The sequence below is a fragment of the Haliotis rufescens genome, unplaced genomic scaffold (assembly GCF_023055435.1).
Source record: "Haliotis rufescens isolate VD_foot unplaced genomic scaffold, xgHalRufe1.0.p SCAF_7, whole genome shotgun sequence".
In the NCBI taxonomy this organism is placed as follows: domain Eukaryota; kingdom Metazoa; phylum Mollusca; class Gastropoda; order Lepetellida; family Haliotidae; genus Haliotis; species Haliotis rufescens.
In genome coordinates this window covers 59,741,398-59,767,091 of record NW_025964361.1, presented here as the reverse complement: position 1 = coordinate 59,767,091, position 25,694 = coordinate 59,741,398, and the positions used below count along the sequence as shown (strand labels likewise).

General features: G+C 39.3%; 3 protein-coding genes across 4 annotated transcripts in view; all 3 read left to right on the top strand.

Moving 5' to 3' along the window:
• LOC124147527 overlaps nt 1–14,611 on the top strand; it is a 42,841-nt gene extending 28,230 nt beyond the window's left edge. For both annotated transcript variants that reach the window (XM_048387364.1, XM_048387363.1), the window contains 20 exons: nt 165–308; nt 3,100–3,243; nt 6,102–6,213; nt 6,300–6,379; nt 6,686–6,999; nt 7,359–7,446; nt 7,531–7,607; nt 7,848–7,884; nt 8,129–8,229; nt 8,460–8,588; nt 9,037–9,182; nt 9,587–9,722; nt 10,235–10,381; nt 10,566–10,587; nt 11,297–11,331; nt 11,579–11,698; nt 12,761–12,877; nt 13,143–13,279; nt 13,402–13,534; nt 14,037–14,611. In XM_048387364.1, the coding sequence (XP_048243321.1) occupies nt 165–308; nt 3,100–3,243; nt 6,102–6,213; nt 6,300–6,379; nt 6,686–6,999; nt 7,359–7,446; nt 7,531–7,607; nt 7,848–7,884; nt 8,129–8,229; nt 8,460–8,588; nt 9,037–9,182; nt 9,587–9,722; nt 10,235–10,381; nt 10,566–10,587; nt 11,297–11,331; nt 11,579–11,698; nt 12,761–12,877; nt 13,143–13,279; nt 13,402–13,534; nt 14,037–14,108 (2,291 nt within the window). In that variant the 3' untranslated portion in view covers nt 14,109–14,611. The remainder of the gene's footprint in view (nt 1–164; nt 309–3,099; nt 3,244–6,101; nt 6,214–6,299; nt 6,380–6,685; nt 7,000–7,358; nt 7,447–7,530; nt 7,608–7,847; nt 7,885–8,128; nt 8,230–8,459; nt 8,589–9,036; nt 9,183–9,586; nt 9,723–10,234; nt 10,382–10,565; nt 10,588–11,296; nt 11,332–11,578; nt 11,699–12,760; nt 12,878–13,142; nt 13,280–13,401; nt 13,535–14,036) is intronic.
• The window catches only part of LOC125376054 (multiple epidermal growth factor-like domains protein 10), a 184,177-nt gene that overhangs the window by 97,282 nt on the left and 61,201 nt on the right, over nt 1–25,694 (top strand). The gene's annotated exons all lie outside the window — the stretch shown is intronic.
• The window catches only part of LOC124147532, a 159,542-nt gene continuing 152,395 nt past the window's right edge, over nt 18,548–25,694 (top strand). Inside the window, exons 1-2 of the mRNA XM_048387368.1 lie at nt 18,548–18,665; nt 23,556–23,660. Coding sequence (XP_048243325.1) covers nt 23,645–23,660 — 16 coding nt within the window. The 5' untranslated portion in view covers nt 18,548–18,665; nt 23,556–23,644. The remainder of the gene's footprint in view (nt 18,666–23,555; nt 23,661–25,694) is intronic.

Below are 25,694 nucleotides of genomic sequence, written 5' to 3'. Positions count from 1 at the left end.
ACTCTAATATTATCCTGTTTCATCAAACCTTGGCGATGGCATGGATACATTTACTTTTATACCAGTGTTAAATAACATTTAAGATGTGAATTCAAACAAGTAAACATCACACAAATAGCAATGCCTTTTTGTAATGTGTTTGTAACTTAGTGATTTCTCCACAGCATGCTCAGAGGGAAGTTATGGGCAGAACTGCAGCAACGCCTGTACTAAGAGGAAGTGTGCAGGAGACTCGCCATGTGATCACGTACGGGGGACATGTGTTTCCGGGTGTGAGCCAGGGTGGATGGGGCAAGACTGTACAGGAGGTAAGCCTCTAAATGTACATGTTTACTTTACAGGCAAACATTCAACAGTGATATTAACCTATCAATTCTGTGATCCAACCAGCGACACTTGTAAATGACCAATCTTAACTTTACCATTCAATGATGTACTCAGACTGTTTATACATAAATTAAAAGGTTGGAACTAGGATTTAGATTATTAAACCAACATTCATTACATTTAGTTATCTATACCTTTGAAAAACGAACCTTATTATTATTAGCTCAAAACAATGTTAATGTCCAATAAAACCCACACGAACGATCACATCGATTTATATTTGTGCTGCGACCATTATATTTAGCAAGAACACGTTTGTTTATTTGTTTGTTGTAAGGAATTGTCATGAGGAACAACTTCTCACATGGTGACTTATTAGTCCATATAATATACTTAATATACAAGTGATCTAAAATGCACATCGCTAATTTAATGACTGATTGAAGCAGGTATAAAGTCCCTTTGAAAAACAAAACTTATCCGCATACAATTCTATATCAAATAGTCACCCTCTAGCTGATGCCTGGTGATGGCTTTCGTTTGAGATTAATGGGAGATAGATTGTTCATACACTTAAACAATAACCCTTCAGAGAACATTACCTCTAATGTTATCCTGTTTTTTTCAAGCCTTGGCCACGGCATTGACGCCATTTACATTTATACCACTATTAAATAACATCAAAGATTTCAATTAAAAGAAGAAATAATCACACAAAATAGCAATGGCTTTTGTAATGTTTTATTGTGCCGCTGTGATTGTTCCACAGTGTGCTCAAATGGAAGCTATGGACAGAACTGCAGCAACGCTTGTACTGACAGGAAGTGTGCAGGAGACTCGCCATGTTTTACATTTTGAGTTTAACATTGGAATATATATCGAAAGTCTTGTGCTACGTGTTCAACGTAGCGAATATCCTGTCGGAGAAATACGATATACTCTAGCAGCTGTGCCTGTTTTAAACTATAGCATGTTTTTTTTTCATTTTCTATTTTCCTATTCGTTAGATACATATCATATTCATTCGTTACGTATTCTTTGCAGTCTATTCTATAATGTTACAGCTTGTGATAAAGAACATTACGGAGCTAACTGTAAGAAGACCTGTGCCTCCAGACACTGTGAGTGAGTGAGTGAGTTGGGTTTAACGCCGCTTTTAACAGTATTCCAGTTATATCAAGGCGTGTCAGCTTAATGTGGGAGGAAAGCCCGAAGTGATGGAGGTCTCAGACGTTTACCACTTCGGTGAAACCCACGAGCACGGGTATGGTGCTGACAAACCTAGAAACATAATTGGGGCGAACCGGGATTCGAACCCACAATCATAGGTTTCTGGCGTGCCCAAGGGACGCAACTCTGCACAGCGAATCGCGGCGCCTTAGACGACTGGGCCACCCGTGCCCCCTCCAGACACTGGATTTATTTTTGCGCTGCGACCATTATATTTAGCAAGAACACGTTTGTTTATTTGTTTGTTGTAACGCTGCAATGAGCAATATGTCACCAGAAATTGTCATGAGGAACAACTTCTCACGTTGGCACGCATCTTTAAAATCCAATCGTACGACAAGCACGGATTGCTTTAAACTTGTCAAGAGAGGAATACTTTAACTTATTAATGTACCGTTTGGCGTCGTATTCTTTCAATTGCAAAGCGATTTCACCATCAGCCATTAAGAGCATAAGCAAAATCAAATGCTTGTGTCTCAAGCCGATATGCCCACAATAACCTTCTACGCTAGTATTCATTATGTTTATGTCCGCTAACTGAATGATATCCACATGCCAAGTCATTTTTTCAGTATGGGCCATTCGGGAATACTATCGCTTAGAAACTCTAATAAGTGGGTGAGCACATTAGAACAATCCACACAATTGGAATTTGTTGTCCACTAGGACAAGCATTGAAACAGCTTAATCACCTTTGGACCCGTGGAGTCCCGAGTCAGAATAGGTCTTCCGCAGCCCATGCTTGCCATAAGGAGGCGACTATGCTTGTCGTAAGAGACTAACGGGATCGAGTGGTCAGGCTCGTTGACTTGGTTTATGCATGTCATCGTATCCCAATTGCGTAGATCGATGCGTGTGATGTCAATCACTGGACTGTCTGGACCAAACTCGATTATTAACAGACCGCCATCATATAGCTGGAATATTGCTGAGTACGACGTAAAGGAACAAACACACAACCAAACGTAATCACCATTGGGAATATTCAATGTCGACAAGTTCGGGATAGCAGTGACTTACTATTCCGTATAATATACATAATATACAAGTGATCTAAAATGCACATCACTGGTGTACTAACTGATCCAAACAGATATAAAGTTCCTTTCTGAAACAAATACTATCCGTACAAATGTCATATCAAATAGCATTTAACCATCGTATCATTAGCCGATGGCTGCTGATGGCTTACGTTTTGATGTTTGTTTCTTTCTTTCTTTATTGTTAAACGCCGCACTCAGCGATTATTCCAGCTACATGTATATGACGGCGATCTGTAAATAATCGCCTTTCTATGGCAAGCATGGTTTGTTTTCGTTTGAAATTAATGGGACATAGATTATTCATACATTTCATCAATAAACATTCAGAAAACTTTACTCAAATATTATCCTGTTTCATCAAACCTTGGCGATGGCATGGATACATTTACTTTTATACCAGTGTTAAATAACATTTAAGATGTGAATTCAAACAAGTAAACATCACACAAATAGCAATGCCTTTTTGTAATGTGTTTGTAACTTAGTGATTTCTCCACAGCATGCTCAGAGGGAAGTTATGGGCAGAACTGCAGCAACGCCTGTACTAAGAGGAAGTGTGCAGGAGACTCGCCATGTGATCACGTACGGGGGACATGTGTTTCCGGGTGTGAGCCAGGGTGGATGGGGCAAGACTGTACAGGAGGTAAGCCTCTAAATGTACATGTTTACTTTACAGGCAAACATTCAACAGTGATATTAACCTATCAATTCTGTGATCCAACCAGCGACACTTGTAAATGACCAATCTTAACTTTACCATTCAATGATGTACTCAGACTGTTTATACATAAATTAAAAGGTTGGAACTAGGATTTAGATTATTAAACCAACATTCATTACATTTAGTTATCTATACCTTTGAAAAACGAACCTTATTATTATTAGCTCAAAACAATGTTAATGTCCAATACAACCCACACGAACGATCACATCGATTTATATTTGTGCTGCGACCATTATATTTAGCAAGAACACGTTTGTTTATTTGTTTGTTGTAAGGAATTGTCATGAGGAACAACTTCTCACATGGTGACTTATTAGTCCATATAATATACTTAATATACAAGTGATCTAAAATGCACATCGCTAATTTAATGACTGATTGAAGCAGGTATAAAGTCCCTTTGAAAAACAAAACTTATCCGCATACAATTCTATATCAAATAGTCACCCTCTAGCTGATGTCTGGTGATGGCTTTCGTTTGAGATTAATGGGAGATAGATTGTTCATACACTTAAACAATAACCCTTCAGAGAACATTACCTCTAATGTTATCCTGTTTTTTTCAAGCCTTGGCCACGGCATTGACGCCATTTACATTTATACCACTATTAAATAACATCAAAGATTTCAATTAAAAGAAGAAATAATCACACAAAATAGCAATGGCTTTTGTAATGTTTTATTGTGCCGCTGTGATTGTTCCACAGTGTGCTCAAATGGAAGCTATGGACAGAACTGCAGCAACGCTTGTACTGACAGGAAGTGTGCAGGAGACTCGCCATGTTTTACATTTTGAGTTTAACATTGGAATATATATCGAAAGTCTTGTGCTACGTGTTCAACGTAGCGAATATCCTGTCGGAGAAATACGATATACTCTAGCAGCTGTGCCTGTTTTAAACTATAGCATGTTTTTTTTTCATTTTCTATTTTCCTATTCGTTAGATACATATCATATTCATTCGTTACGTATTCTTTGCAGTCTATTCTATAATGTTACAGCTTGTGATAAAGAACATTACGGAGCTAACTGTAAGAAGACCTGTGCCTCCAGACACTGTGAGTGAGTGAGTGAGTGAGTTGGGTTTAACGCCGCTTTTAACAGTATTCCAGTTATATCAAGGCGTGTCAGCTTAATAAGGGAGGAAAGCCCGAAGTGATGGAGGTCTCAGACGTTTACCACTTCGGTGAAACCCACGAGCACGGGTATGGTGCTGACAAACCTAGAAACATAATTGGGGCGAACCAGGATTCGAGCCCACAATCATAGGTTTCTGGCGTGCCCAAGGGACGCAACTCTGCACAGCGAATCGCGGCGCCTTAGACGACTGGGCCACCCGTGCCCCCTCCAGACACTGTGTGGGGAACTCTTCCTGTAACTCAACAGGGCACTGTGACACTGGGTGTGAGACGGGGTTGACCGGAGCGCACTGTACACATAACTATGTTATGTCAACAGGTAGACAGTGGCAATGGCTGGACTGTAATATGGGAAGGAGTAGTTCTGTGTTTAAATTGTAAATAACTATTTTCAGAAGTATGAGAGGCAGTGGTATTATATTAATATGCACTTTATTTGAATGACTTCAATGTCAGCATTAACTGTCACAGTATACACAGCTATTCAAAGTTTTATTAACTGTAAATATTTACGTATAATTATCTCTGGCCCAAAAAACCGTACCAATTGAAAACGGAAAAGGAGGGTTGTGTCGGATTGCTGTTGGTTTGTTGTTTTTATATGACGACCACCTGTAACTAATGGTCTGGATCAGACAATATATTGCGACAAAAGCCCTTACGTTTCCATATTCATAAGAAGTCTCTGCCAAAAGCAGAGTCGATTGCACAATTCCGACCATATCATGGGCATGTAGCATGAATAACAATCAAATAGTAATGATACCAGGCGTTCGCGAAAAGGTCAGCGAATCCTGATCAATAAAGCGACAAAATCCTTTCCATATGCAATAGAAATATCTGCATAAATTAGAGTCGATTGTACGATTCTGACCACATCATGAGCATGTTTTCTAAATCACTATCAAATAGTAATGATAGAAAAGGTGAGTGTATCCTGTCCCACCAGTGGCACCCGTCACAAACACATGCAAAGGGAAGTCAATTGTTCACCTAACAACAACACGGGAACACATGGTACAAGTCAAAATAGGCAATTGCATAGGACATCATTGTTGTCACAGATGCGTCAAATTTGGAAATGTCCTTGACATCTCTCTATAAAACTTTTTGAAAGCTTTACTGATGCCTTCAATGTTGAAACCTTGAACAAGCGTCGTGTGACGTTCTTTGAAATCGTGATAGAAAGAATATGCTCGATTGTATCTCAAAAGTTGTGAAATGTAAACACCAAAGGCTGGAGCTACAGGAATATTGACTATTGGAAAGTTGAAATCATCTCTCTTGTCATGCAATCTTTTGGAGAGTGTTTTGGTCACTCTGAATCTTTATGCATAAATCTAAATATGAAACAGATTAAACATTCCTTTGTGTCTAGTTCAGGTGGATAAATCAGTAGAAGAGAAATGGATATTTGAAGTTTATTGAACGCTATCAGATCCTCGATTTACCTGAAGCTTAAGTTCAAATTCTTGGCCAAATTACCTTGTTTTGAAGCATGTCCTAGTCTGTGGCTTTGAAGTATTTTTAATCACATAATTTTTGTATTTGTCTTTGCTTTACAAGCAGAATGCAATGTAGATATATTAACATGTAGGTTTGTTTCTTAGTGCATTTTGTGCATATTTTACTTGCAGTACACACCCAAGCTCCAACATCCCCGTCTGTGCCTGGCGCGGCAGTTGGTGGTGCTGTGGCCGGCCTTGTCCTGTTGGTCCTGGTGCTGGTCCTCCTCCTCGTCATCATCAGGTCAGTTTCATCCGCCAGGGAACATTGAACTAAATTGAACTCAAAGTGTAAATGGGATACTGATGACCATGTGCTTTAACTTATAGGAGAAGAAGAAACAGAGGGAATAAGTCACCCGATGGACCAGAATTTGGCGAGACGTCCTCCAGGAATAGAAAGCTCCAAGGTAACGGTATGTTTGTTATCAAGCTTATGCATTACAGTCATATTGGCTATATTTCCGACAGTATATATTAGTTATATTGCAGTTGATACTGTTCTACAGTCGAAATAACGCTGACCAAGAAATGAATATTCCAGCGTTCAGAGCAGGGTTTTTTTTAAGATGTGGCGCCGATTGGATTACACACAGCTTTCAAACAGGGTAGGTTCGTGTCAATAGTTTAGCTGAAATGGTTTATCATGGTGTGTTACATACCTTCGTTCATATATCTTCAGAAAGAAGTTACTATTCTGCTGGTCATGGTTTCAGGTGCTGATAACGTTTACATGAATGTTGGGTTTGAGGAGAACGATACCGTGCCAAAGAAAAAACAAATTCTGGCTATTGTTGACAAAGATCACGGCCATCAAGAGCATCCACGGGAAGCTGATACCCCGAGTGTGGCCAACCAAGAGGAAGACGACAAGGACGCCCATGTTGACATACATCCGGAGGGAGAAGCAGTACCGGGTGACTCAGAATGCAGCTATTACAACTTAAGCGACCTTGATCACGTGATTCCATTGTCTTCTCTTGAGGCAAGAGTACGTGAAATTGAAAATCATCCCCAAGAGGCATTCGAGGTAAAGTTGTGTTTTATTGAAAGACAAATGTCTGGTCTGTATTCGGAGTCCTCTTCCTAAAACCAGAAAAGAATGTTGAGAAGGATAACGATAATACAAGTGCAGGTCATTTATTTCTGAGTAAAAATAATAAACAAATAACAAATAATCCCATGCAGGATAAATGCACAGATGTCTATAGTTGTTATAGTACGAAATGTTTTATATGTTTTCAGTTGACGGATTTCGTGAACAGTGTTCTCCTCAAATTCTTTTCAGTTTTGCAAAGATCACGAATTTTGTGAACAGTATTTTGAGCAGGTTCTTTTCACTTTTGCTAAGATGTCGGTGTTTGTGAATAGTTACTCTGTATGTCTTAGCGCTTGCCGGGCGGATTTACCCACAGCTACGGCGAATCTCAGAAGGCAGGGAACAAAGGGAAGAATAGATTCAAGGGATACTATCCATGTGAGTATGATAGAACGTTCTTGCCTGTCCACTTATTAAATATAATATGGGTTCCTGCTGAACACGCAATCTTCTATTTTCTAGATGACTTCAACCGTGTGGTATTGCACGACGACAGTGACGGCAGTAGAGGCGACTACATCAACGCCAGCTACCTAGATGTGAGTTTTGATTTGTCATTATTTACATAGCATGGTTATGAAGTTGTTTTCTCGTTCTTGTCCTTGTTAAGGTTACATACCAGTTCCCGCAATACAGTAGTACCATGAGCCCATGTTATGTAAATACACACAGTAAATGTCCATTGCCCGTGTTTTACATTCAAGCCTACCATTTAGAAGTGAACTTAACATACAACATTCCAGTTATGAATAACATCGTTTTTATCCTGTCTCTTTCAGGGATATAAAACTGACAATCGATACATTGCAGCACAAGGTAGTACACATGCTTATTGATAACAGCCGAGAACACGACATTTGAATAAACACAATAGATAACAACATTACCATTATCCAATAAATGTGTGTCAGTCTAGATGTATAGATTCAGTGTCATGTAACGGCTTTATTCGTTTTGATATCTATAACCATACGGTGTATTGTTTAATCAAATAACAGTAGCTGTGTCCTTGTCAGAATGATATTTAAGTAACGATAATAACACATAACACTTTTCCTAGGTCCCTACAAGTCGGACATTGTCGAGGATTTCTGGAGGATGATTTGGCAAGAAGGGTGCACGTCTATTGTTATGGTAACTGGGTTGGTGGAAGCCGGCAAGGTAGGAGAGGATTTGTTTGAAGGAAGTGAATCATGAGTGGTTTTGGGAAAATGTTAAGAAATTATTGTGTGAATTTTAAACTTAAGTGCTTGGGTGAATCTTCAATGCAATATCTCAATATCTCACATTACTTATTTATATCCTATTTATATCCTGATATTTAATCATGTAACAGAGCACAGCACTGAGCACATTCCCCACATTGGAACGTTGTTTACATTGGTTCACAGGTGAAGTGCCTACAGTATTGGCCTTCGGGGAAAGGACCAGAGAAGTTTGGAGATGTTATGGTTACGGTGGAAACAGAGACACGACTAGCCAACTGCACCATCACCAAGTTGGCTGTTGAGAATGAAAAGGTGGACGTGAATCAGTCTGCACATCCTTGGTCATTAACATTAGTTATATTTTCAAGACATTGGAATCGGTTTTGGAGTAGGTAAACATAATAGAAAAGAAATAGATATTAGAGTATAGGTACAAAGGTAATAACGGTGAGAGATCAAAGAGAAAGTAAAATGTTTTAATATTAACTGTTTAAGCAGTTAAAACGTAACCAATAAATGTAACCAATGTGTGTGTGTCTGATTGTACTATGACCGGACTAATGCGGATTTTACAGTGCTGGCACACTGAAATACCAGGCGGCAGTTTAGCATGAACATCCAGCTCAGACACAGTATTCTTTACTCCGATTCGACCAGTCCTTGTTTTATCCCCTTATTGCCGAGCGCTGGGGATCAAACCCTAAACCTATAATATCACATTGTTTAAATATCCCTTTGGGACGCTTTTGACATATTTCAGGGAAGCGAGAGACGGGATGTCTACCACCTTCACTTCACCAGCTGGCCAGATCATGGTGTTCCAGACACTGCTGCCCTTCTGGACTTCATGTGGAGGGTCAAGGTCATATCTGGACAACAAACAGAGCCGATCATAGTTCACTGCAGGTGAAAACATTACGACAAAAAGGGTGCCTCTATCTGTGTCTATGCAGCTATTCACTCTTCACTATTCACTATTTTGGCTTGTACCATATGATATTTCTTACGGAAAGGGTTTGTTGGATTTATATACACTTGTGTGTATCCATAGCACTGAATAAAACGTTACATGTGTCAATATTTAACAATGCCGAAAGCCTTTTTGTAAAGACACTCAGTCGACCATCACTGCCCCTAACGAGAACAGAACATATCAATCGCATACTATTGTTTTGACAGAGAAGAAGTGGTTGACACAGAATTTTACGACAGACAACGAAACACTTGTTCTTGTCTAATAATATGTAGGGCCGATTAATCTTTTACCATGATTCGTATGCTTTAGTTGATTTACTGTCTCTTGTACTCAGTGCTGGTATAGGTCGGACAGGGACGTACATCGCTGTCGAGAGTCTTGTGGAACAGGCTAAGACAGAGGGCGTTGTAGACGTCGTCAGCTTTGTCTCCAACATGAGAGGGCAGAGGAAGAACATGATTCAGACAAAGGTAAGTAAATGCAGTAGTGGTTTCTTATTTTCTACTATATATTGTGACACAAGGATCATCAGAAATTGTTTCACTGAGAACTTTAAGGAATGCAATAACAACACTTTTACATTTTTGTACTGTGCACCTGGGTCTCTGTCGTAAGATACGATTTTGCAAACACGAAACTGCTTTTTTAGTCGCGAAAACTAGGGGTGGTGAACCGTCCCTGTGTGTTACACAGGAAGAATTTACGTTTCAAGGTTTTACATTAGTAATGAAATAATTTAATTTTCCGGTAGACAACTACAAAAAAGTATATAATGAATAGGATATTCCACGTGTCTCTTGAAATAACCTCTATTTATTATTGTTATGTACATGTACGTGTCTCTTGGGTTATTTTATGCATTACAATTGCTGCAAAGCTATAATGTCTATTTGAAAGAAACACAATTCAAAGCAACGTTACGCCCATCTGGCTCATTTATGTATTGTCTGTAGTTGTTACTTAAACACCTCTACACCCCCAGGAGCAGTACCTGTTCGTGTATCAGGCGGTGGCGAGGGCGGTGACAGAGGGTGATACGTCACTGGATTGTGACGTCATCAGAGAGATGAACCTGGATCACGTGTCGGCCATTGCTATGGGAAATAGGACTGTTCAACAACATATCAAGGCAGGGGGTGAAATTTACATCAGTGATGTTAATTCTCGTATGTGATCGCTTTGGAAGAGATGTTGCAATGACAAATAACATACCATACATGCACCTAAAACGGCAAATAACGAATTAAGTTCCGTTTAATATTCAGTAAGATCACTATTACTACATGCTAAAACCTATATTCATTCTTTTGCAGGTCTTGCAAAGTGATTTGCAAGGTATGCATACTTCCATTACAGAATAGCTAATTATATCATTTCATGTTGTGACATGTTATATGTAATGATAAATGTTATCCATCTAATTGATAAGAATTGATGATAAAATGTTCAATAAGTAAATGAATGTCTGATGTTTTCGGCAATGCCATTTCTACTATAAACTGATGCATAATAGAAGGCTCTTAATTTGATACCGTTTGTAGTTTTCCTTCTTCCGTATGTTTTCGAGGCAGTTTGTTAAAGGACATTTATGACCACCACCTTGTCATGTCAGTTTAAAGGCTATCGTGACCTACTTTAAAAGTAAACATACATGTTTAAGTTTTGCAACAGTTATTGACATAATATGCAGCGCCTTCATGTTTCACTGATGTAATTGGTCAAGGTTCTTAGTTTAAAACTTGGCGTCTTGAACCTAGCATCACCCTTAGGACCATACAGAGTGTTCTCCATAGGACGAACTTGCGACATTGCTTACTTTAAGAAAAGTGTTTTAATTATGGAAAAACGTATGATAATGGGGATGAATCAGAAGTTTGTCAGCACCAAACCCGTGCTCGAGGGTCTCATCAAAGTGTTAAATGTCAAAGACCTTCATCACTTCGGGCTTTCTTCTCCCACCAAGCTGTTACATCGTGATATAACTGGAATAGTGTTCAAAGCGACGTAGCAGTATCCTCTAAGTTTACATGTTATTCGCTTCCAGACCAACCCGACGATTCACTCTTCAAGACTGTACCAGTAAGTACATGTACTCCCCTATATGGCAGACATATTGTCAACACACCTGTCATTGGCGTGCCCTGATGTAAATTATATCCCGTCCAAAAGTTGTTCTTAGTTTTTCACAGAATATATTTTAAACAACGAAAACAGGGAATAATGTATTGTGTGTGCGTTAATTACTATATATTTTTCATCTCGTATATACTCTTCAAATGAACTTATTTCCGCTTCACATTCATCAATTTTCTTTTATATTCTCCAGTCATATACATCGCGGAATGGTTTCGTTATCATGACATCACATCCGAACAAAGAGGAAGTGTGGGAGACACTTTACAATAGTGACTGCCGAAGTATATTCACGTACCCTACACATGATCAGGTTGGTTAAAATTAGATAAACATGTAACCTCTGCATGTGTTTGTCATATTATAAGCTATCAAATGTTTAAGCATTACTGCTTTTAGTTTGAGTAGGTAGGAGGGCATGTAGGAATTAAATGCATCAAATTGTTTTTTTGTATATCGTATGAGGGTAACTATATTTCTCTGTCAGATAAAGCCAACGGATAAATGTGGTATCCTTTGGGTTTTGTTCGGGTACATCTGCAAATATAAAAGATCGGATAGAGGCATTTACTACCTTCAGGATTTAATAACAAACATGGCTTCGCCCTTGTCTATCGCTCATCGAGTCAATATTGATCATCGGAATTCTTAACACATTACTTGATAAGTGTTACCGTGTTAAAAATAACAAGTCTAAGATACTGAACAACAGTGTCTGACAAGTGGCGTAGCGGAGATCTCAGAGTTCAAGTACACATTGATTTATTAATTTTCACATATTTGCTGCAGTGATTACCAGAGTTAAAACAGTTGGATTTGCCTATAATAGTTTACCTTGTTCCATTTTGTCGTTATATAAGCCATCTCACTGCATTTGTTAACTTTATCACAAACCAGGCAGACGGGTCATCGCATTAATTGGAGTAGCTTCTCGTTGGCAAAGGGCAGTTACTCTAGCGGGAGGATGGATGACATTAAAAAATAATAGCAGCTACGCCACTGTCTTAAGACCTTGGAATTTGGAAGTTTCAGTTGGAACTATATTAACTGTTGTCCCTGTCCGAGTGACAAATCACTGATCGACCTTGCTACGTAATATATCAATACGCATATTCCCGTAAAACTGGCTTTTGTTTAAGTACTGCCTGTGAGTGCCGAAAAAACTTTTTGGGGGATATAAATTAAGAATGATATTGTATGATAAAAAGGTTATCACGCATGGCATTATCTTATATTAGGAATAAACTCGCAACATGATACAGGATATTAGCCATCCCATAGCACACCCGCGTGATCACCTCTATTTACTCTAAAACCATGACATAACAGTGTAACAGGGTACATCGTATCTAGAAACAAAATGATTCTCTTTCAGTGTTATCTACCAACAGCTAAAACTTCAGTGACAACCAAGAGGTTCGAAGTGACTGTGTGCAGATCTACCCCATTGTCTGACAACATCATCCTGAACACGGTTGAAGTCAAATTAAAGGTATGCGTTCTTAACAAAATAAATAATCTAGTTCTGTTTTAAACCTTGGTATTTAATTGGTTACTAACCTGGGGCATTTCATCTAGACACTGATATCCATATAACATGGATGTTTTAGTTTACTGGCTTAATTCATTATTTGTTATTATAAAAGAATATTTCTTGGGTAACCTGCTTCTTACGAAATCTTAACTGTGTCAAAAATACATTAGGTAAGAGCAAACAAGCTTTCTTCAAGCAATCACATTCTACATTTTTCCTCCAGCATAGTGGCGAGGTCACTGTTATGCAACACTACCAAAACACCGGAAGTGCACGTGACGCGGAACTGGATTTGCTTATTGATAGCCTTCTGACATGGACCAATGATCTGGAACGAGTCTGCAGCATGATCATTTCTGAGTAAGTATATACGGAACCATCTAAGCACTTGATCACCTCAGGATCATGTCCTTTCTGTAACAAAACAACTACACTGTCACCAAACACACCACATGCCTTGAGCATGACTATGTGTATTTCAGCTGTATGAGCGAGTGTCGACTCCTGGTTCCTCTTGTGAACATCGCCAGCAGACTGCAGGACGACGGTAGAGTGGACGTCATCAACAACATGCGACAACTTTACACACGTTTGGGAGGTCCACCATTCACAGAGGTAGTCGCGGAGATCTTTGCTGATCAGAGACAGTGTAGCCTGCGTGTAGCTTGACTTAGTCATGTCATTCATGTCATTACTCCGATCCCCGATCGTGTCAAACCCGATGGGGTTTGACGTTAAAGAGATAACACAAAGACTCGTCGGCTGAAAAAGTCAGATTACTGTGTCTGAGTTGAGTATCCATGATACACTGCCGCGTAGTATCTTCGTGCTATGAGCTAGCACTATAAAACGCATATTAGTCTGGACTAGTACAAGCAGACACACACGCACACACGCATAGCTAAATGCCCGTCGGTATATAAGTACACTAATCTTAAACACGACGTTAAATCCCATTGCACCTGACATCATGTCATTGCTGTTTAACGATTATCTATTTTATCATGGATATGGAATCATTATTTAGAATATATTGGCACCCTCTATTTACCATGTTCTCCACTAACAGCGTCTGAACACAGCCTGTGTCATAATATCATGTAACCTAATATTCCAGGCTGACGTGAGACTATGTCTGGAGTTTACTCAGCGGCGACTGGAGACACGCGGAGTTTACGCCAACATGTGACAACAAGAACCGTACCTTCCATGGAAGCGACTGTATGAAACAGTGGCCTAAAGGAAACGTTCAATATTTTAGACAAACAATGACATAATATCACAGATTACCCATATTCTGTAAGCCTGCAAATTTGAGGACATCATACCGTCAAAATATGAAACACACTGGAAGCTTGAATCCTTGAATTCAATTTTATTAGGGAAAATAATTTTCATAGTTTTAATGTTGTTACATTCACCATATTTCTATGAACTTGCTATTTTGCGTTGTATTATTAATGACCTCTTGTTGCTCGGCACAACCCGTTTTTTCTGGTTGCACTCGTAGCAAATTATTTGTTTATGAAATCCATATGCACATCTTTTTTATTTTCTCTTTCCGATTTGTATGTTATATATTGCTGGCTAAGTGAATGCGATTTCTAGATGCACATGGACGTTATTTCTCTCTCTCTCTCTCTCTCTCTCTCTCTCTCTCTCTCTCTCTCTCTCTCTCTCTCTCTCTATATATATATATATATATATATATATATATATATATATATATATATATATTATGAAAGTCGCAAAGTATAAATAAACAATTTCATATCTTTGTAAAGAAAAGAGTTTGCACGTTTTTTTCGAATTTGATATTTATTGCATAGCGATTGATTTGATTTAACGAAATTACAGAAATATGGACAGGTTCTTTCAAATGTATTGATTCGATTCTTGTGAAAACAGATACTGAGTATGCATTTACTTTTGGTTTTACTATCAAGGTAACTTGGCAGAAGAAAGCTTTTTCAAAAGTTAAAAATTAAGCTGCAATTTAGGTAGCAAATATATTTTGATTGGACAAGAAATGTCACAACATGTCACAGATTTATTTTGAAATGGTCTACAAATTAACACTAAGGCTGGGTTGGTGTGTCAGCGAAAACATATATCAACCATACATTATTCTGTGTAACTCAGAATCATAAGTCTTCTGAGTTATGATCTCCAGTTGTCAGCCTCAAATAAAATGTGAGTTTTTATATGATCACGCAATTATAATTTCATATATTAAAAATACGTTTAACTCAAAAACTTCCGTGTCCTTCATATTATTTTTAGGTTTCATTTTCTTTCAGTCTTCCATAACTGAATGAGCGTGAGTTGTAAGTTACTGAAGATCTAATTTCATCCGATATAGCTACTGGGGCGTCTTCAATGAACTGACTCACTTGCTGTATTAAACGTTTTCATAAGGCATTGGACATTTCGACAAAGCACATAAAATATCACTTACGATAAGTAAGAAAAGCAACTTCTTCACTTTACGGGTGAAATGCTGACAAAACACGGATCAGGATGAATCGGTAATTCAAATTCACGATCAACGGATCCTGGTGAGACGAGGATCACGTTCATCCGATTCTGACGCCACAGGCCACTTGGCAACCCATTGCTCTTGAAGCAGGAATATATGAATGAATTACCGAAACGTTTGTATTTATTGTGCCACTGACCTAGAATAGGTATGAAATATAAGCGGCCATTATTATTTATGTGAACTGTATCTGCGATGTTAAAGTAAATGGCATAGCAACTACGATGATGTACGAATATTCACCTCCAGCCACATCAACGACCAAATACTTCTGAACTTCAAGATGTAAAGATGAAACAGAAATCAACCACTTGTTCAAATCCAAGTTATATCCTTTGTCTGGTGAATCAGTATTCCCTGTCCCCAAAACCCAGTGATTTGTTTATGAGAGTTTTGTTATCTTTACCGGCAACAACATTCCCGTCAGTTAAGAGGCCGCCATGGTCGACATCGTTGTTTATGACATGTCCCTACATGGCTGGGTATTCATCATGTTCTGCTTCATTATTATGATAAACATATATAATCCACATCACTATTCATGCTATCCGATATGTAAGTATAGTTATTTCCCTTGAATGAAGTTTTATCTTTACAACCCATATAGGAAAAGAAATTCAAACTGATTTGTTTAATAATCGCCCAGTTGGGGCTTGTATTAGCCCCTTAATGCCGAGCGCCAGGCAGGGTAACAACAAATATCATCTTACAACGTCTTTTGACATGACGCTGCCGTGAGATCGAACAGCTAACCTTCTACTCAAAGGAGTAAGTGAGTGAGTGAGTACGGTTTTACGCCGCTTTTAGCAATATTCCAGCAATATCACGGCGGGGGACACCAGAAATGGGCTTCACACATTGTACCCATGTCGGGAATCGAACCCGGGTCTTCGGCGTGACGAGCGAACGCTATAACCACTAGGCTACCCGACCGCCCCCTAATCAGATAATAACATGAACTTATAACAATGTGGTATTATTGTATTACTATTAGTACTTTGGCTGATAATTCAGAAGGATATTGTGATTTAATGTTTCACAGGAGGATAAAAGCTTTTTCATATGAAGTGGTTGTTACCGTTCCTATTGTGTCTCATTCAAATTATAGCCAAGAGTTGTATTGCTATCAGTCTTGCCGCATAGTTTATGTGAAAATCAAAATCGATCAACATAATATCATCTGCTGTGTCATTCATCGATATATTTTGATGAACAACATAATAAAAGAGAGAGAGGGAGCAAATTGTTAGCAAATTTGGGATTATTACAGCTTTAACAGTATCATCCTCGTAAAATTCCAAATATGAATCTTGGTTTCTGCAGCTAGGAGAAGGAACTGTCATGGAAAAGTTTAAATCCCTTGCTTCTAAATACTCATGCACCTACTTCTTATCAACACAGTACAGTATGTTGATGTGTTGGTAACACTTCACTAGAGGAAGCTATTATAAGGGGCGTGTCTGAATGTGGTTAATCACATGCTCCATTGTCCAGTAGACAATGGTCTGTTGTCCTGTTATTATAGCAGGGTTTTTTTATGTGTAAACATGTTTTCAGGGTTCACCCTTCCTCTTATATCTTTGTCCCCAGTGGGGTGGCTAGCTTTTATACTTAATAAACCAATGAAAAATCATTTGTTCTAGTTTAATTCATACCTAAACCGTGAGACTTACCTCACTGTTTTACTTTCCTTTGTCAACAGGTATTTAATAAGTTATAAACTTGTTCTGATCGCTATATGGCTGCAATATTGCTGATGCAATGAAAATTTTTAACTCACTCACTCACTCACTCTTATATCTTAGTTGACTGGCTCTGCCATGTTGATGTCCAAATGCTTATCCTGCAAATCACTAAGTAGTCTGGCTCCACTAATATAATCTTCCAAGTTAAAAGATGTGTACACGTAAAGTGGCCATGTTCTTCACGGCCTTGCACTTATGCGTCAACTCATTGATTAAAGTTTGTTTATCAAACAGGATGTTGTGGCCACAGAATATGACACATGGGGCACCTTACCGAGCAACACGAACAATATGCAATCAACATTGATTCACGTAAATTTAAGCTTCATGCTTGTCATTGTTGTTTATTCAGATGACACTTGGTTCTTGAGCTTCTAGATAATAATAGACCATACTACGGACCATAACTATGACAACCGGCAGAACTGTATATTCACATATGCAAGACAGTATCGACATTGCCTCAGTGGAGATATAATGTATACTTCGTATTTAAATTTCCAATGCCAGTTAGTTTTGGTTTACCAAACATCCCCTGTTGCCCTTCCATATCTAGTTATAAAAAAACTCGTTGTTCTGTCTCACTACTAACTAACATAACACAAATGGCGTGTGCTTAGATGGATGAAGAGTGGTGAGAGTGTGTTCGTCTGATTCCTATGACCAATGCAACACAGAGGGAATATCTCATTTTATGAATCTAACACTAATCCCTGATCTAACACTCAGGGGATTGTGTGTGTCTGATTCATATACCGAGTATGCCATGGAGGGCGTGTGTATGCATTTTCCATGACTTATAGAACACACAGGGATAATACGTGTGACTGATTTATATCACTAATACATATAAGTACATAGGACAGATGGAGTGTGTTCACACAAATAAAAACATAGACAATAAATTATTACTCGTGGCTCTGAGCATTGACATTATATAACCTTTGCATAAACATCTCCGACTGCAGGCCCTGAGACTTGTTTACCTCTATGCTCACACAAATAATCATGTACCTACATTAAGTTCATCAGCGAATATTCGCTGAACTTTTGTTGTAAGTAAAGTAAGCGTCCAAACAGGTTATATATCTAATGGTTGCACATTTTGATAACGCAGGTCGTAGTACGTGTACCATAGCCGTTAACTGAACTTAAATAACATGTGAACATGTCATTGTGTCTTGGTCATACACTTGTGCACTATGTCGACGTTATGTATAAACGTGCCCTTGAAGCTACAAAAATACATTCATTTTAGATATTTACATTGTATGAAAGCAGACACCCGCTTATAGACTACAATGTTTATTTTGACGGTGAGCAGCATTCTGTTTACCCGTGTAGTAATAGGTGGCCCCATCTTCACAGCCAAGCGGAATCAACTTCCTGGTTGTCACACATGGTGGGTGTGTGGATACTGACTGCTCAGTGTTGTCTGCCTGTTGGATACAGCTCGTGGCAGGTAGGTTTTCAATCATTATATGTTGCTTTTTAAGTTGTTTTAGTCGTTATTTCACCTAGGACATGATACGTTCTCATTTACTTTCTTGTTTCACTGTTGCCACCCAGGGTTAGTTTCAGTCACGATAAATGCCATCACCAATGAGTAGGCTTGGCCCAGTTAGCTTTACGTTTCAAATAATTTGCGTGCTGGAGCGCAACGGGATGAAACGATACATTTCTTCGATAAAGGCACCTTGAAAAGCACAAATTCATTTGTCAATGAATGTCAATGGTACACATCCCTACGTCACACAGAGTTGCTGTTCGGTTGGTATCACTAGACATACAGTAATGTAAGTAAATACAGCAATGGAACATTGCAATATGAGCTGTCTCAGAACATATGTGAACTCATGTATAAGTTTATTGTTTTAGAAGACTATTAATGGTATCCAAGTATAAAAGCGAACACTACAGTATGCATATAACATGCAACTAAACATTGTTGGTTATCGCTCTTCCTGTATCAGTTGTCATGTCTATAAATTCCAAGAATGATAATCTTATAGGCTCTTTATGCAACATGCAATATATGTAGATTACTAAACGAGTCCCTGTTAGATGCCGTTTTTATTACAGTGAGTGTATTTCACAACGTTTCTAACGAGGAAACGTTGTGAAAGTGTAGCAATTTATTAATTACTTACTAAACGTTGGCGCAGTATCAAAAGTCAATGTTACAAAAAGACGTTGCTTGTATAAGGGTAGCTTATGAATAACATTTGTAGCTCATGATTCGACAAGAGGCCGAAATCAATAATAAGAAAAGATAAGATGAAGCTCCTTGAAACATATTACTAATGACCTTACCACAGACAACATCAACAGAAACATTTGCATCCAAAGGACTTATCTAGCTTCATTATATTAAACTCGATTCAGTGTCGGAAAGTTGAGCCCGAGACACGATCCACTCATAGTGTCGGGTCATGTGATTTCTTGCAAGGCAACAGATATTGTATTTGTTATAAACTCTTTCTATAACTTCCTTTGGGCAGCATCAATTACGAGCACCACACATTCACGATACGGGAGTCCATCTGCTGACATAGTGAACACGACGTTTCTGATGAATATCTGATGGATCCTCTCTTATTTGCAATAGAAAGTTTACGTTTGTTAATCGAATGTGGTGGTGAATTTTGTCATGATGCTTCAACAAAAAATATTTTATTGATGATCCTGTGAACCTTTATGATTGCGAGAGGCTACATTATTACAATACCAAAGAGTTAGTATTAGTTAGACTTAGTATACACCCTCTATTGTAAACGTACATGTGAGCGAGTGTTTTTGTTATAATAACAGAGACCCCAGGCCCATGTGAATAGTTTGTGTATTCGAACACTGATCTGTAAACTACTTCCCGGTCGCCCTCAATCGAGGGTGTCTCAATGACTGACTGTGTACATGGTAACTGCTGATAAAGTTCATATCTGATGCAGTAACAAATAATTCTATGATAGTAACACTCGGCGAGGTCGTTATGAATGCTACACCTATTGTGACTGTCTGAATTCTAAAACCATTCCAACACATGCGTGTCTCTGATTCCTATGATAACTTCAAAACAAAGCGACAGCATATAACTCATACAAACATACTTTCTAAACATTACACAATAACACCTTCTTCTGACTACGAGACGACCTGCCCTTGTTTTGGGACTGTAATGCCGAGCGCTAGACAGGGTAACAACAAGTACCATCTTTATCACGTATTTAGGTATGACGCGGCCAGGTGATCGAACCACCAACCTCCCTCTCCCAGGCTGACGCACTACAAGACCACGGACGCAGGTCTTATGCATTATTGTATCAACACTGATATAACCAGTGAGACAGGTGTGTTAAAAAAAGAAACGCAAAGCAAGATTTGTGTGAGGTAGGAAAATACATTTATACGAGGAACCGTACAAGGTATTGAGCCAAAATAATGTGGTGATTGTAGTCATCTCAGTTATCGGTGGGGCGGTCGGGTAGCCTGGTGGTTAAAGCGTTCGCTCGTCACGCCGAAGATCCGGGTTCGATTCCCGACATGGATACAATGTGTGAAGCCCATTTCTGGTGTCCCCCGCCGTGATATTGCTGGAATATTGCTCAAAGCGGTGTAAAACCATACTCACTCACTCACTCAGTTATTGGTACATAGGAAAAGTCCAAGGTGAAGGTCAGCAACCACCAATAACGCGTATGTCCATGGTGGAATCGATAGTGGCCTTACATCTCCTGCACATGGAAGAGACGAGTATGCGAATCATATCCTGGGGAATGGCAGCCCACTCGGCCTGCAACGAAAAAGCAAACTGCTGCAACGTCAGAGGTTGTGATTGACGTCGGCGTAGCCGTATAGCTAATCCCCCATGTGCTCTATCGCGTTCAAATCCAGGGATCTGGAGGACCAGGGGAGAACATCAACGTTGTTGTTGTGTAGACAGGCTCTTGTGATCCGTGATGTATGCGGTCGAGCGTTGTCCTGCTGGAATACACCGTTGCCGTTGGCTGCAAGTGGGAGGACGTGTGGGAGGAGAATTTCGTTGATATATCGTTGAGCCGTAACATGGCATGGATGTGGACCAAACATGTTGAGAGATCATAACTCTACCCCCACCAAACCTGTCCACTTTCTGTACGCAGTTTCCGGGGTAACGTTCTCCCTGCTGTCTGTAGACCCGTGCTCTTCCACCCCCTCGTCGGAAAAGAAAGCTTGATTCGTCGCTGAACCAGACATCTCTCCATCGCAGTTGAGGCCATACCCTGTGTTGACGATACCAACATGAGGCGTTGAACAGGACGTCTTGCTCGTAGACCTGCTGCTCTTAAACGGTTTCGTTCGGTCCTGTCGGAGATTCTGCACAGTCCGGGTATTTGGGATGCAGTTGAGGTGGCTGTGGTCGTCCTTTCACGTAGGTGGCGCAATCGGAAGTACCGATCTTAGGCGGGGTGGTTACCCTTGTTCGTCTCGACCTTGGCCGACCACGTGTTGACCCATGCTGTTGAAACCTATCCCTTAGCCTTGTGATGGTGCTGGGCACTACATTGAAAACCCTAGCTACAGCTGATCGGGATTCCCCTGCCTACAAGCGGCCAATGACGTTGTTTCTTTGCACTTTTGTTTATCTTGGCATGCTGTCCCTGTTCGATTGACAGAGATGACAGGCAATCAAAAACCCTACACTTTAATATAGTTCATAGTGCTGCTGCACGTGCAGTACGTGCAGCTCAATGGCCCTTTTGTTAATGCATCGGCTGCGTTGTTCCGAATCTCCGAATCTCCGAATCTCCGAATTTCCAAAACGTGTTTCTCGACTAATGGTTTGCATGTCCTTGTTTTGATCACTGACACTATTACACATTCAACCTCTTCATTTTGCACCTCTTGTTCTGCTAATTTTGCTTTTATGGCCCAAAATATCTGTATTCCGTTGTTCTTTTAAGGGTATATGTCCTGTAGGTTTTTATGTGATTGAAAACGCGTATCATGCGTATCATAGTACATGCACTCTGTGGTCCGGAAAGCTATTGGGCTCCATTCCTCCAAATGTAATCATGAACAATCATCCTACCCATGAAGTTCTTTACTTGTTTCTCTTTCAGTTATAAATACAAAATATTCATGTTAGCAACAGTGCTATTTAGTGTAATATCTGCACATTTGAATAGGGAAGAAAGAGACACATTCACTGACTATGTTATATGTAAATTATGACTGAGTTTGCTTATGTGAGACCCTCCGACTGAGACGATGTTATTCCGCTCACTCTGACTGGCCAGGGAAAACATATCATGAGCAAGCGTGAGAGGTTCGAACTGATCTACAACTCAAACACTTACTGAGTTTCAAATGAGTTATATATACAAAAAGGATGATTATTCACAAATGAATATGGCTATAAAATAGAAAAAGCGACTAAATCATGGTACATGTATTCTGTTTCTCAGTTGGCAGCTGATGTATTTGTAAAACTATCTATCGAGGGCAGTCATCGGCGAACATGCCCTGAGGAAATTAGCACACGGTGACAAGCTAAAGCTGAGCATGCTCAGATGTAATTGACCGCCAAAGTTTGCAGTGGGAAGCATACCATGTGACTGTTGTGGCAAATATGGAACTGGTACTTAAGGGTAGTAGCCTTTCGCTTATACCGAAAATTGATGGTTAATTATCATGAAATATAAGCACAATGATAAGTGTGGGGAGATTAAACTCACTAGCGCTTTGAACATTCCTCACTTACAATATCATGGGTCGTCAGCTTGGGATGTTGTGATACTGACAAATATCATATAGTAAACAAACTCGGAATAGAACCCACGATAATGGGTTTATGGCATACCTGGGGGATATCCACAGTGAGTAAGTTGTAACTTACAACCATCAGTAGAGGTACACCTTGGAATGTCACGGGGAAGTAGATTTGTTCTCTTTTGTTGATCTTTTATATCCAGTGAGACTTAATCACATTATGTTGTAATATACACCCTTTCATTGCGAGTTTTAAACATCCTCGTACCTCAATCTGATCACGAACTCAAATAGCCCAGTCTTTATAATGTATAATCATGACATTATTACTTTTACCTAACACCAGAAGGAAGTGAACGTGAACATGTCCTATTAAGTTGATGAAACCACCCGAATTCACACTTCAGTTATTCCACTCGCTCAAATACACACTATACAGTCACATTGAATAATGTTACGTATGTATGCTTTTCACCTATCAACACTATTAAGGAAGTATGACTGTCATAGAAATTAAGTAAACTCTGCTGCAAACTCTCTATTTAGTCGACAGCCGCCAATGACTCCATACTACTATAATACAAAAGTACCCGTGTTGCAATAGGTGGCCCGGTTTTGCAGTCAACAACTTCCTGGTTGTCCAACATTGGTGTGTGGCGACCGACTGTCAGCGTGGTGTTGTCAGCCTGTTTGATGCAACTTGTAGCAGGTAAGTTGTAGTAAACATCTTTTGTTTTTGTCGCTTGCCTGACCGGTCACGTATTGCTTTGACCAATGGCCAGTCCATACAACGAGGTGGATAGAGAGAAAAAGAGAAAAAAACTTGTTCAGGTAAAGATAGTCCAAGTCGGGTTCTCAACAAGTTGTTTTGATCAGTTCTGGACCCTGGGTCGTGTTAAGGTCCGGACAAGTACAAACAGCCAGAAACACACGTGCATGCACGTCGATATGTAAATGAAATAACCTTGAACGGAACATTAAATCCTACTTCATGTCACTTCACCTCCATAATTAAAAAACTGATTTTCTAATCCTTCTCGCAGCAGTCACACGCTGTCATTCTTCACAAAATTTCCACATGGTACCAATTTTCCCCAAGTATGATATTTCCGTCGTGTATTATGAGATGCAAACTATTGATACATGCAGTAGTGATGTGTCATATGATTATATGTCCCAGGTTAGCAGCATTGAAGCAAATAATGACATTTGAATTTGTTTGGATTGAGTTGAAGTTCCCAATCGTCAACGTTCCTTGTATGTCGAGCAACATTCTATCAGCTCCAGCCTTTGGCGCCTACTTTTTCACAACTTTTGAGGTAAATCAAGCATGTTCTTTCCACGAAGGTTTTAAAAAGTGTCATGCGACACTTGCTCCATGGTTGTTCGATAAAGGTTACAACATTCAACTCCTAAGTAAAGATTTCATAAAGTTTTATGGTGGATGTCCGAAACAATTCCCTATTTTGACTTATATATACCATATGTTCCACTTTGTTTCAGATAAATAATTGTCTTTCCTTTGCCTGTATTTATGATAGTTTCCGTAGATAGAGCAAGATACGCTCCCCTTTTCGCGAACACCTGTTATCGTCACTATTTGACAGTGATTCATAAACACATGCTCATGATATGGTACAGTCAACTCTGAAAGAATATTCAAAGGGTTTTGTCACTTTTATTGGAATATCATTTAAAATAAGAGGACATGTTATTGAACACACCCCGATAGGCAGTCAGCCTGACACAGATTTGCTGTTTTGTTCAGCACCATTATAGATGCATTAATGTAAGAAAGTACTGCAATGAATGCAACGATTTCAACAGTGCAATATTAACTTTTTATTTGATATATTACTTTTCAGAAAAAATGAATTGCAAAATACAGACCGACTTGTTGATTTTATAGAAATAAGTAAACCATATGACCGTAAACCATCATATGGAATTACATGTACTGCTGAAGAAGAAAACGAACACAAAATAGTTATATACACATTGAACTTGACAACTTAAACAGTATGTTTGCAATGATGTGTGACGTAGTCATGAATCCTTACAATGTTTCTACGGGACCAACGACGACGGGTCTCAGTCATAAATCCATAAAACTGTGTGAAGTGTGTTGCGTCCTTGGCTTCATCATGAAGAGTATGGAACGTCATGTAGACGAGTGAAATAATCCTTATTCATTAAATCAAGAACCGTGTCAATAACCACAACAATTGCCACCACACTTAGAAATGACCTGCCATCTGCTGTAACGTTTTTACTCAGACGGTGTGTTTTTATCTCAATGAGGCTGGTCTCTGATCATGGAGGGCATGAATTTGAATCCCAATGACCCGACATCACAGGCACTGTCTAGACTTCTCAGATTGCCTGAGCCCCCTCCATTGTGGAATGTTCGACTGAGATGGAATAATCCTGAAATATATCTCACAGCATTCTGTTAGCGATCTGTGAAGTCTAGGCAGCATTTCTATTCATCAGTGAAAAGTACAGGAGCCTAGTCCTGGTCTGTCCAATGGATATGATCTTCAACCAAATCCAAACGTGCCTGCCTGTGATGTCGGGTCATTGAGATTCAAATTCATGCATGCATATGATTTGAGGTTGGATTAGGAGAGCTGGAAGAACCGATCTCAAACTCCTTCATCGGGGCACGATGAAAGGTGTGTGCTACAGAGATGACATTCTGGATGTGTACGTGAGATCTTATGCTGGTTCATTCGGACAGGAC